The sequence below is a fragment of the Amblyomma maculatum genome, chromosome 1 (assembly GCF_055883805.1).
Source record: "Amblyomma maculatum isolate TAMU_Amacu chromosome 1, ASM5588380v1, whole genome shotgun sequence".
In the NCBI taxonomy this organism is placed as follows: Eukaryota; Metazoa; Arthropoda; class Arachnida; order Ixodida; family Ixodidae; genus Amblyomma; species Amblyomma maculatum.
Genome location: NC_139344.1, coordinates 298744692 through 298757088, shown reverse-complemented (window position 1 = coordinate 298757088; position 12397 = coordinate 298744692). Strand labels below are relative to the sequence as shown.

Here is a 12397-nt window from a genome sequence, read left to right as displayed (position 1 = left end):
GGGAGTCCCGGAGCAACAATTTTCCTCTCAGCGGAGATACTGTTGTGACGAAAGCCCGAACGCTTGCAGTAAAGTTGGGAATTGATGACTTCGTTTCTTCTGATAGACGGCTGACGCGCTTTAAAGATCGCCACGACTTGGTTTTTAAGAACGTGTGTGGTGAAAAAGCGTCTGTTAACTAGGAAACATGTACTATCGCGCTCAGTATGAGCTACACCGCGCGAACACGTGTCCGAGCGTTCTGCACGGTTATCTCTCCAGATAACCCAAAAACGCGGCAAAATCAGCGCCACTGTACAACCTTGCAGAGCGCTCGGACACGAGCTCACGCGGTGTAGCTCATACTGGGCGCGATAGTACAACGGGGAAAGACAAAAAGCTGCATGAATATCTCAGCGAATATAATCCAGAGGACATGTTCAACGCAGATGAGACTGCACTCTTCTATCGGCTTCTACCAGAGAAGACGCTGACATTCAAGGATGATCACTGTGCCGGGGGCAAATGCAGCAAGGAGAGGGTGTTGGTGCTGATCGCGGCAAACATGACTGGCACGGAACGATGTCGGCTACTTGTGATCGGGAAAGCCGCCAAGCCGAGGTGTTTTAAAGGCGTAAAGACGCTGCCTGTACACTATGAGTCAAACAAGAAAGAGTGAATGACGGCCGAAATCTTCTGGATTACCAAGAGCTGGATTACCAAATTGGACCACTAGTTTGCTTCTTCGAATCGCAAGGTGTTGTTTCTTGTGGACCAATGCAGTGCTCACGTGGATGTGCCAGCCTTGAGTGCGATATGCCTCGCATTTTGTCTGCAAACACAACATTGGTTCTGCAGCCTGTAGACCAAGGGATCATAAAGAATGTTAAGGTCCTGTACAGGCTTGAGCACATGATTTTGTGTATGGATAACTCCACAAAATATAAGCTGAGCCTACTCAGCACCATCCACATGTTAACGCAAGCATGGGATTGTGTGAGGCAAGACACAATCGCAAACTGCTTCAGGGCTTGTGGTTTTGTGGCAGCTTCTTCGGAGTATAATTATGCAATTTCATCAGAGGAAGCGTCAACAAGTGAGTCTGACAGCACTGATTTTGGTGACGCTCTCGGAGAGTTGAAGACAAGGCGATCGAAACGTGCGGGGCACTGACAAATAGCGAGATTGTAGAGATTATTCGACCCCAGGAATCGACCCAGGAAAGCGACGACGACGTTGAAGACGAGCCGCAACCAAAGGCTGCCGATGCAGCCATGGGCCTTGCTCTCGTGGAGCGCTTTTTTGTCGCTGAAGGTAACACGGAAGAAGCGTTCCGCCACATCTGCATCCTGCAGAACTTGCTTTCAGTAACGGAATTCAGCAAGAAGAAGCAGAATAAGATGACAGACTATTTTTCTTAGATAATACTCAATTTTGCTACTAATAAAGATGCTGTTTTTGTGTTTTTGCCTAATTGGAAGTTCGCTTAATTCGAAGTTTTTTGTGGTTCCTGTGAACTTCGTATTAACGGGAGGGGACTACATAGTTCCATTTGTGGTGATGCTGCAGCACGAGCAGGTTGAAATGAGTCCATTCAGTACTAGTCTGAGATGCTACGGTGTGGAACCTTCACTCAGGACGGAGCCGCGCCATAAGAGCGAAGTCTGATACTGGTCCGGTCAGCAGAGTCACTTCCACTTCTTTCTTCACACCCTCTCCTTCCTCTACGTCATCTTCCTTACTCCATGACATTTTCCCCCTGTGCAGCCAAAGTCCACTGGATGAGTTATGCTGTCTCTCGAGAGTGGAGAGTGGCATGGCTTCAGGCGAGCGATGTGTGAGAGTTCAGTTTTCGCAGAATGGCGACCAGTTGAGGTAACGCATGCGATTTCCTACTTGATGTCACTTATTCTGGCCTCGATCACATAAGGGCCATCATAGTGGGCCGGTAGCTTTTGATGCAAGCTGCGGCGCCGGACCGGACGCTAAAGCCAGACCATTTCACCCGGAGCGTAGATAACATGCTGGTGGCAGCCATCGTAGTGGTTTTAGAGTCCGTAAGCGGGCAATCCGAAGAGCTTCTTCAGCCAAGGACAAGATCTCGGCGACATTCAGATTTTCACTGGGAGAAAACGGAATGATTGTGTCGAGGGTGTAACGTGGCAGGCGTTACAAAAAGTAGAATGGACTGTATCCAGTAATTTTATGAGTAGCGGTATTAAAGCATATGTGACTTAGGGCAGTATGGTGTCCCAGTTCTATGACCCGAATCCACATACATGGCAAGCATGCTTGTCAGTGTCTTGTTGATGCGTCCCGTCTAACCGTTTGTCTGTGGGCGATATGACGTTGAGTGCTTGTAGGTGACTGTGCATAGACGTAGCAGCTCCTCAACAATGTCGGCAGTGAATTGGCGGCCTCGGTCACTGTTTACTACTCGTGGTGGTCCATGCTGCAAGAGGACAGAGTTCAGAAGGAACAGCGACACTTGATGCGCGGTAGTCGATGGTAGAGCAGCTGCTTCACAGTAACGAGTAAGGTAGTCAGCACATATCGCGATCCACCGATTGCCGTTTGGAGATTTGAGAAGACTGAGGGCCGGGGTTTTATAGGACTAATCATGGGAGGTTGCGGCCAAATACTGCAGCAGGGTGGCCAACTGCTGCTCTGGTGAGGGAATGCGTTGCCGGAGGTGTTCACCGGCATCAGGTCGGCGTAATTCCGTCTTCTCAACGGTAGGGTCCCGCAACTTCTTTCTTCTAACTGGTTGCCTCTGAGCGGCTTAGACGGCGATTTTTACCAAGAGGTGTCTCTGAACGCAACCTAAAGGTAACATACACTCACTGAAGGCAGGAAATGATTACGGTGAAGGTAATTGAATAGTGTAACCATTGTCATGCCGTCACCTCGTGGCTCTCTTCGCGGCTGGTTTTGCGGCTATTAAGAATTAAAAACATCACATAATGCAACCTAAAGGGGAACAGCCCCCTGGAGAGATCTTGGTAGCCTATTTTAACATTGCGATTTTTAAAAAAATCAGAAAACGAGTTGCACTTACAGGATTCGAACACACTTTTTATTTGCTCAGTGCTCAGGTAAAAAGTGTAAATCAATTGCGCCACTGAAAGAACGGGTACGACTTGCTTTAAATGCGCTCTTATTCATTTTTACAATATTTCCACTATCTGTCCCCAGGTGACGCTGCTCAGAGTACCCTACCATTGAGAGAACGGAATCTCACATCTGGTCGCACCCCAAACCTATTTAGGCAATTCCATCAACATTGCGGATTTTTTTTTTATCTGGTGGAGAAATGCGCGGCACTGGGATTCGAACCACGGTCCTCTTGCATGCGAGGCAGATGTTCTACCTCTACGCCACCGCTGCATCCTCATTGCGAAAAAAAAAAAATCCAGGACAAAAAAAGTTGCATGGGAATAAAAAAATTAGGTTTGCTATATTTCTTTAAAAAAAAATTGTAAAATAGATTTTGGAACATATAAAATGTTTGAAATCTTTCTTGAAAGTTTTCATCGTTTTAAAATTATAACTGAAATTTGTTCCGAGGTAAAAATTTTTTTCTTATGCTACCTAAAAAAGGCGAATTTCAGCCTTCGACTTGAAATAAATTTTACTCTCTGAGAAGCAAGTAATTAGAAGTACAATTTGTTTACTTCAGTAAAATTTGGTAACAGTACATTAAACCATTATTAGTTTCAACCAAGATCGCTCTTCAGAAGGCTGGAAAAAGTTAATGAAACAAAAATTATAGCTGCCCTAACACATTTGACGAACTTTTGATATGAAAATAAGAAATAAAATGCGATTAAATCAAATAAAGTATGTAAGCATTTTCGTTTGACATCAGCCCATTCTCAAAGCATTCAGGTTGTACTGCCGCTGCCAACACGTCGCGGAGGAATGCGCAAGCTTTGACGATGCACAGACACAAAAGTGAACCCGCCACTACAGGTTCACCGAACCGCCGCCTTTTATGGATGCTCCACCACGTAATCCTGACAATTTCTGAAATGAAGCATCCTCAAATAGCGGTGGGACAAATAAAGTCCAAAAATCAAGCAATCAGTCACAATGGATGAGAAATTTCAGGTGCTTATATACCTTAGTTACATGGATCACGTCGCGGTCACTAGAAAAAAGTTCGAAAAATCCAACTTGTCCGAAAAATCAGGAATCGAGATTTTCAGTCAATGACTGTAAACGCATACTTTTTGATGTTCAGGAAGACTGTATATAGAACTACTACAGTGAAAATCGTTTGAAGAGGTCTGCTGCTTTGGCGAACCTTGTACTGACGTTCCGTAGCCACCAGGAGGCCTGCTACAGAGTGTCAATCTAAGATCGGTACCCAGATTTCTACTTGACCGAAACGAAATCCATCTTTGGGATGGCGGAAGGTTGTCTCCGCATTTGTTGTCGAGGTACTACAAATGAGAAACATATCATCATCATCAGCCTGATTATACCCACTGCAGGGCGAAGGCCTCTCCCATATTTCTCCACTTAACCCGGTTCTGTGCTAGCTGCATCCACTTGACCCCTGCGAACTTCTTAACCCTTTCACTGCCGGGTTTTTTTTCTCGTCGCTGCACTCCCCCTGTCGGGTTTTTTTTTTTTATTTTTCATGTTAGTTTCGTGAAAATTTTATTTTAGTAACGCACTGCGATGCTCTGCAGGACATGTAAACGCTTTTATTCAAAATAACCTTATAGATATTGCACTGAATACAAAAATGACAACTAATTAACAAAACAATTATTTCCTGGATGTCAAGGTGTTTAGAAAACTTTTTGATGTGGTACTCTTCAAAACAAGGCACCACACAGGCACCGATATTATCGGAGTCCGAATTCATAAGCAATTCCTGAATTTCTTCGTCTGTCAAACCGCGGACGCACGCGGAACGCTGCCTCGCCATGGCTGCTCTGCCAAGGCCAAGACCAAGAGACGCATCTAAACAAATGCGCCCCATCTGTTGCTTAAAATTTATACATGTTTTATGAATTTATGTGTCTTCTCCATAGATGGCGCGACATGCTTGCATCGTTTTTTTTTTTACACGAGTGTAATCGGGAGCGGCAGGGAACGAGTTAAAAAGTCAAAACGAGTATACTCGGGAGAAGCAGGGAGTGTGCATGTGTGGACACACGAGTTATCTCGGGAGTGGCAGTGAAAGGGTTAATCTCATCCGCCCACCTAACTTTCTGCCGCCCCCTGCTACGCTTTCCTTCCCTTGGAATCCAGTTTGTTACCCTCAGCGACCATCGGTTATCCTCTCTTCGCACTACATGTCCTGCCCATGTCCATTTCTTCTTCTTAATTTCCACTAGAATGTCGGTAACTTCGGAAGAAACATATCAATTGTGACATATTTGCATCATGTAAACGAGCTCCAAGGAAGAACAAACAAATGAGAGAGAAACCTATACGTACGCGTACGCAGCCATTAATGTTTAGGGCTGTTGTTGCAGTTTCAATATTAAAATCAAAATCTGAAGATGCAACGTCGTCTTCTGAGCCACTGCTGCTGATAGCATCCAATAACTCTACTCTCGAGGCAATAGAATGGCCTGGTACTTTTTTTTTTCCTTTTTTTTTTCTTTTTTTTTTTTTTTTAATCGAGCGAGCGCTGTTACCGAGGGTCATGTCATGTTGGGAGCGTTCCATACCGCAACCTCAACTTCAGCTATGCTTGAAAAATAGCCACCTTACGGAAAAAAATAGAAACCACGCCTAAAACAAAATAAGTTGTCTGAAGTATAAACTAGATGGTGCAGCAAGTCCAAATTGCAATGCTCCTAAAGGCTTTTCAAAAGTGCTGTAATGGAAATACTGACAGATTCACCCTCTGTGCGGACACGCTAGTTGACGTGGAAATGTTGCACAACGGCAGATGGCTTTAGGCAGTAGCGGTTTCCTAGCACCAATTAAAACCTCGTCTAGCTTCTTGTCACTAGGCATGTCAGGCTTGACTAGATTGCGCAGCAACGCATATGTTTTGTGCCCACAGCAGCTGATAAAGATGGACATTCGCTTTGCTTTGGCGATGTTGTCCACTAAGAAAAGCCTTGAGCTGATAACACGGCCAGTCATTGCCTCTCCCCTTGAACGGCTTAAAATGCCGAAGTTTGGCATGTTTACGGATGGAGGGGCGGCTGACAGAGGAATGAAAACTGGCATAATATTCCCTTCCGGGGATAACATGCCCGCAAAGAATGACACAGTGCATCGAGCCGAGAGCCCAAAGCAAACTCTGCTCATTTTCTATGCGCGCCACTTGCTCAGTGGCCAGGTATCGCCAGCACAACTCAAAACTGTCACCGTATGGGGGCATTGCATGTAGGTTAGCAATGTAACAGTCTTCTTTGCACTTGCATGCTGTGCTCTTTGCCCCAACTTGAAAAGCTGGCTTCTCCTAGGTGCTTTTGGGTCTCTCTGGCTACCTTGAAGAGCCTAGAAAATGGAGGTAGTTTTGAATATAATGTGAGAGGCAATGTGAACTACAAATTGGTCTCTTTCACGGAATTTCACAGATTCTTTGATCTCTATCCGTGGAACAATATTTTCCACCACAGAAAGTTGAGAGACCTATCCCTGGCTCTGGATAAATGAAGAGTCCAGATCCCTTGTTATGGTTTCCACGCTTCTTATTCACAAAGGCTCTGAACAGCTTGAAATTGTAGGCTGTGAAACAAATGACAGTCACCACTGAAAAGCCTATGTTGTCACTGTCGCTAAATTCTGAGAACCCTTCTGTGCCAGTGCAGAAAAGCAGCATTAAACATCGCTTGATTTTTGACATCAGTTTTTCCACTAAGCATTCTTCATGTGCTTTTAAAGCGTGATAAATTTATTCTGTGTTTCAGTTGATCTTTTGAAATTTATTCTACCTTGGCTTCGAATGCTGTATGAATGATTGGAATACACTTTTCAGGTGAGCCATATTGAAGCTGTGACAAAAGAAGAGGCCCGGGACTTTGTTGAAGATGACACAACACATGGCTGAGGCTTTCTTTGGTTGTGATTTGTGGACTAAATATTTAAATTTTCATTGTGTAGGGACAAACACCACAGGTCAGAAAAGCTCGCTTGCATACCTGCCGATCCTCCCTGTTTGCCTGGGAGTCTGGATTTTTTACTTAGCTTTTTTATTTTATAACCACTTACGTGAATCTTCCTATTCTTGCCATGCAATAATACCTTTTGCGAAACCAGTATTGAGAAATCTGAAACTGCACCTTGATCGCCAGCATCGGCATCAACGGCTGCACTAGCACCATCGGTGGCCGCACTAGCACCATCGGCATTAGCGGCTAGGCACCTGATCAAGGCCGATTTGAGCCAAAGCCAAACTAGCTGCAGCTGGCCGCTTCAAAAATGGAGGGGTGCGACATTGGTGGTCGTTTCTAGTCTGGTGGTGCAGCGACCAATATTCGTTGATGGCAGTGCGAGGTCGATGCAGCAGCCCCCCCCCCCCCCCCCTTTTGCTCTTCAGAAAATTGAAATTTTGAATGTGTACTAATCGCCACTTCCATTGGTGTGAATAAAGATCTCCTGATTTTTTTATCTCACCAGGTTCGCAGGTATGTACTTGTACAAGGCTCCTGTGTAGTTTCAAAATCATTTTTGGTCATTTGAAATCTTCCTTTATATGCAGTGTAATTTTGTTGTACACTTACATCCATTAGACCTTTGCATGTAGCAGGACTTATATATCTTTGTAAACAGCTGTTTGTGCACTCGCATATACATATTTGTGTCATCATGGTGTTATGAGCGTTTCACCCTTTAACTATATAGTAGGCTCCCTTTAGGATCTTCCTAATCTTGCCATGCAATAATACCTTTTGTGAAACCAGTATTGAGAAATCTGCAACTGCACCTTGATCGCCAGCATCGGCATCAACGGCTGCACTAGCACCATCGGTGGCCGCACTTAGGATAGCTTGAAGGGACCATAAGAACTGTCTTATTCGAAGTGCCCCAGAAATCAAGCGTGAGCTTGCCAGATGTGTCAAATTATGTAACTGAAACAAAGAATTAAGGTTGAAGGCTTTGTAGGAAAAGAGTCTGAGGGGTAAGGTCAGAGAACTTAGTGGTCGGCAGCAGTTGCTAGGCGTGATCTCTGCAATCCCTTAGGGAAGTGGGATGGGTCAGTTGTTAGCTTGTTTTTACCCTTTCCTTTCTTGTGAAGTGACTTGCTGTCTTTTCTTTCCTTCTTACTCTGAAATGTGCATCTGGGTAGCTATGTGGGATGGTTTTGAGATGGCTATCTTTTCCGCTTCTTCCTGTCTTGCATCTTCCACTGCATGACCATTACTGGCGCTGAAAGCAGGTGTATCTCAGCAGAAGTGGTGTGGCAGACAGCGCTCGTGGCACCAAAATTGGCACTTGTCGGAGAGTGCCACACTGGCACTTCAGGTCCTGCTATTTGGAGTCAGTATGGCTCGTGGTCACCTCCAAGCTCATGCAAAATATGTTTTAAGTGACTTGTTATATGTTTTTATCTACCAAATGTTCTTGTATTGCTCGTTTTTAATATCCTAATGGGAGCCTACTTTAGTTTTTAGCACAGCCTACTTTCGTCATGTATTTTTAACATATTGCAATGCTAAAAAGATACGAGTTGCCATTCACATCTCTCTAGCAGTGCATAGCATGTGTCATGGCTGTTTTTATAGCCTAAAAAAAATAAATTGTCTATTTCCAAATAGCACTGTCTTTGTGCCATTGCAAGGCTCACTATCAGTGTCTGCAGACAGACTTGCTTGCTACTAAAGGTGTGCACAGACTTGGGTTAGGGTATAATGCTCTCGGTGGACCGGGTCACACACATTGACCCCAAGTACACGTAACTTTTGTGAAAGTGCAAATGTGGCCATGGTGCGCTGGGCATCTCGAATGCACAGCATTAAGTGTTTTCCAGCATCCTCCCCACACGAAAGCGTCGGAGTTCTCTCCAGACATGGATCTGCCTTAATCCACACCATGCGCCCTTGACGTGAACAAATTTTTGCTAGCTGTCAACAACCGACCAGCAGGGCTGCTTGTGAGCTATTGCATTTCAACGTCCTCTTTGGAAACACAGGCGCAGGTGTTTAGGTATCCATTCATGGATTTTTGCCATGCTGTTGCCTCTCTTGCCTCTGTTGTGGCCTGCTCCAGGCCTCAATGTAACCTCAGTAGAACTTCACTAATCATTGAGTTACATCATTTTTCGGCACAGGCGATGCAGCAGCCGTGCCTTCCCGGCGCCATGAAAGGCACACACTAAGTGAGACGAGCTCAAGTACTTGGCCACAAATTCAACCCCTTGCACAGAGTTCAAGCTAGTGCGCTTCTAGAGAAGCAAGAAAGCTGTGTACCCAAGCGTTGTTGCAAAAAACTTAGTCATTCCAGTCACCAGTTTGAGCAGTGAAGGAAACTTCATCGCTGCTAGATTCATGATCCAGGAGTGCTGCAAATGCCTCAAGCATTTTTCAATATAGAATCTCGGTGATACGAACTCGGCTGATACGAAATTCGGTGTGATACGAATTCATAAAATTCCCCGGCCGAATCGCATTGCGTTCAGTGGGCAAAAAATCGGATGTTCCGAACACTTTTTCTTTTCGCTACGGGTGATACGAACTTCGGTATCACGACCGGTCGAGGCCCACGCGCACACGCACAGCGAGAAAAGCGTGCGCAGCACTGATAGCACGGATCACGCACACGCGCGCGAAAGAAGAAAAAAAAATTACAGCGGGAAAAAACCGGCTTGGCAACCCGCGGCAGCAGCGAAGTTGGCGAAGGAAGGCGGCGATATCTTGCCCCCCCCCCTCCCGCTCACTCTCTTTCTCTCCCCTCCCCCGAATTTTGTTTTTTTTTTTTTAGTTGTGCGCACGGCCTTGCGGCCCTCTCCACATTTCTCCGCCGCCCCGCAGGCCACGCTCTTGACCGTTTGTGGCGAAGGAAAAAAAGTCGACGCCTCCGCCGTGGAAGACTGGATGACAACCACACTGCCGTCTTACATAGCGGGATATGAGGCACGTGATGTGTTTAATGTAGATGAAGCAGGGCTGTTTTACAATCTCCAGCCCGAAAAAAGTTTGTGCTTTAAAGGCGATGCCTGCCGGGGCGGACAAAAGAGCAAACAACGTATCACAGTTTTGTTGCAACGCCGACGGATCGGAAAAGATGCCGCTGACAGTCATTGGCAGCCGGTCGATTGCCCTGCGTCTACAAGGCGAACAAAAAAGCATGGATGACGTCTTCTTTGTTTATGGAATTCGTCACGTACCTCGACCGCAAGATGTCTTGCCACAACAGAAAAATAGTTTTGCTGCTGGACCAGTGCACCGCCCATCCAAAACAAATGACACTACAGAGTGTTAAGGTGGTGTTCCTGCCCCCGAACGCAACAAGTCATTTGCAACCACTGGATGCTGGGATTATAAGGAATGTTAAGCACCATTTCAAAGCTTTCTTGGTGCGCCGCCTCCTCGCGAAGATTGAAAGGAAGGACGCGAATCTCCAGATCACTCTTCTGGACGCTGTGCATTTTCTTGCAATTGCCTGGGATCGCGTCGTTCCTACGACCATCGCCAATTGTTTCGTGTTTCGCGAAGTGTGGGGTTTTCAAATCCGCTGTGGCTACTGCCTCGCAAGTGCCAGACCCGATTCCCATCGATGTCTGGAATCAACTTGACGTCAACTGTTGCGTCGACGATTTCTTCACCGCGGACGACGACCTCGCCACCTGTGGTCTCCGCACGGTTGAAGATATTGCGGAGGAAGCGTCATCACAGCCTGGCATTCCATGCAGTGACGAAGATGACGACGACCAAAGCGTTGATGACCCACCGCCGACGGCAGCAGAAACGATGCACGCCATCGATGTTCTGCGGCGCGCCGTGACCTCCGAGTTTGTGCGGGAGAAGACAGCGGCCCAATTTTTCAGTTTTCAAAACTCTACGAACGACTATCAAGCACTTAAACGGGACGTTTCATCCTAAAAAAGAGCAGGAATACAATATGAAGGGACCCGTGTCCACACATTGCCGATTCCAAGGCACGTGCGCGAGCAATAGTCCGTCCTCTCCCTAAAAACATGCATCCAGAATACGATACGGACAGAAGAAGGGCTAGGGCACAAAAATTACTCGAAATATTTTCAGTACAGAAAGACACGGCGCACGTGGACGTGGCAGAACATGCGGACAGAGATGCCTTTTCCCTGGCAGTTGTCGATCATCGAGGTTCTCCCCTCGCATCGGCGACAATCAAAAAATTTCTGGAGGAGGCCGAAGAGGCTGCCGTAGCTTTAGCCATTACCTCCACCACTGCCAAACACATCCTTAGCGACTCTAAAACCGCAATTCGAAATTTTGCAAAAGGAAGGGCCCACTCCGCAGCCATCAAAATCTTACAAAAAATCTCCCATACCCGCCTTATCATTGATCTGGGTCCCTGCCCATTCGGACCATCCTGGGAACGAGGCAGCGCACCAATTTGCCCGAGGATTCGTAGTTGACCGGGAGGTGCGCTGCCCTGAGCTCAGGTCGGCCAGGGAGCGGATGACAACCTACAAAGAAATTACTACGCACTTGAAGAAAGAAAGACAAATCTTCCCAGAACCACATAGATATCTAAGTAAAACACAAGTCACCTGGCGGCAGCTTCAAACAGACACTTTCTTTAATCCGTACATGTACTCCATATGGTTCCCAGAGTAGTTCAGCCCTGTCTGTTTTCTCTGTGGACATCAAAAGGCAGACACACCACACATCCTATACAAGACAAGCCATCACAGAGTCTGCAGCTCTCTACCCAATCTCAGTGGGAGGCCGCGCTGCTCAGCTCCGACCCGGAGGTTCAACTCCGAGTCACGGAGCGGGCCGAAGAGGTCGCCGAACGACATCGTCGGTCGGCCACCTGGCGTCCGGCGTAGAAGAGGAGCCCACTGCGGGGACGGGAACGTCAACCCACCCCGCGCCTACGACCTCTTCTTTAAATAAAGTTTACCTCCTCCTTCCCTGCCCTTTTGGCGCATTATATTGGTTTTACATGGTCTGCTAGTGTTTCTATTTATTTTCAGCATGCATAAGAACATGAAAAATAGATTCCCAGTTCTTTAAACTGGCCATCAACACAGCTGCGCCACAGCCGTTGCAAAACAGTATTGCAGAAAAGACGCCAAGTGCTTTGTGAAATGAACATTTATTTTGATGCATATTAAAGGCCGGAATACATGGAGCGTTTTTGCCGCGTCAAACCGGCGTTTTACGCCCGACGGCGCGCACTCGACGCCCCGCGTCAGAAAAAACGCGCGCCGCCACCGATCTGGCCCTGCCAGATATTTGACGCGCGGGCGGCGCGGCGTCCTCTCGAACCGGAAACTACTGTCGACGCGAGC

General features: G+C 46.7%; 1 protein-coding gene across 1 annotated transcript in view; it reads left to right on the top strand.

Moving 5' to 3' along the window:
- LOC146206876 (structural maintenance of chromosomes protein 3-like) overlaps positions 1 to 8711 on the top strand; it is an 87706-nt gene extending 78995 nt beyond the window's left edge. Inside the window, exon 11 of the mRNA XM_084575864.1 lies at positions 6935 to 8711. Within this exon, the coding sequence (XP_084431990.1) occupies positions 6935 to 7006 (72 nt within the window). The 3' untranslated portion in view covers positions 7007 to 8711. The remainder of the gene's footprint in view (positions 1 to 6934) is intronic.
- Positions 8712 to 12397: the final 3686 nt, after the last annotated feature.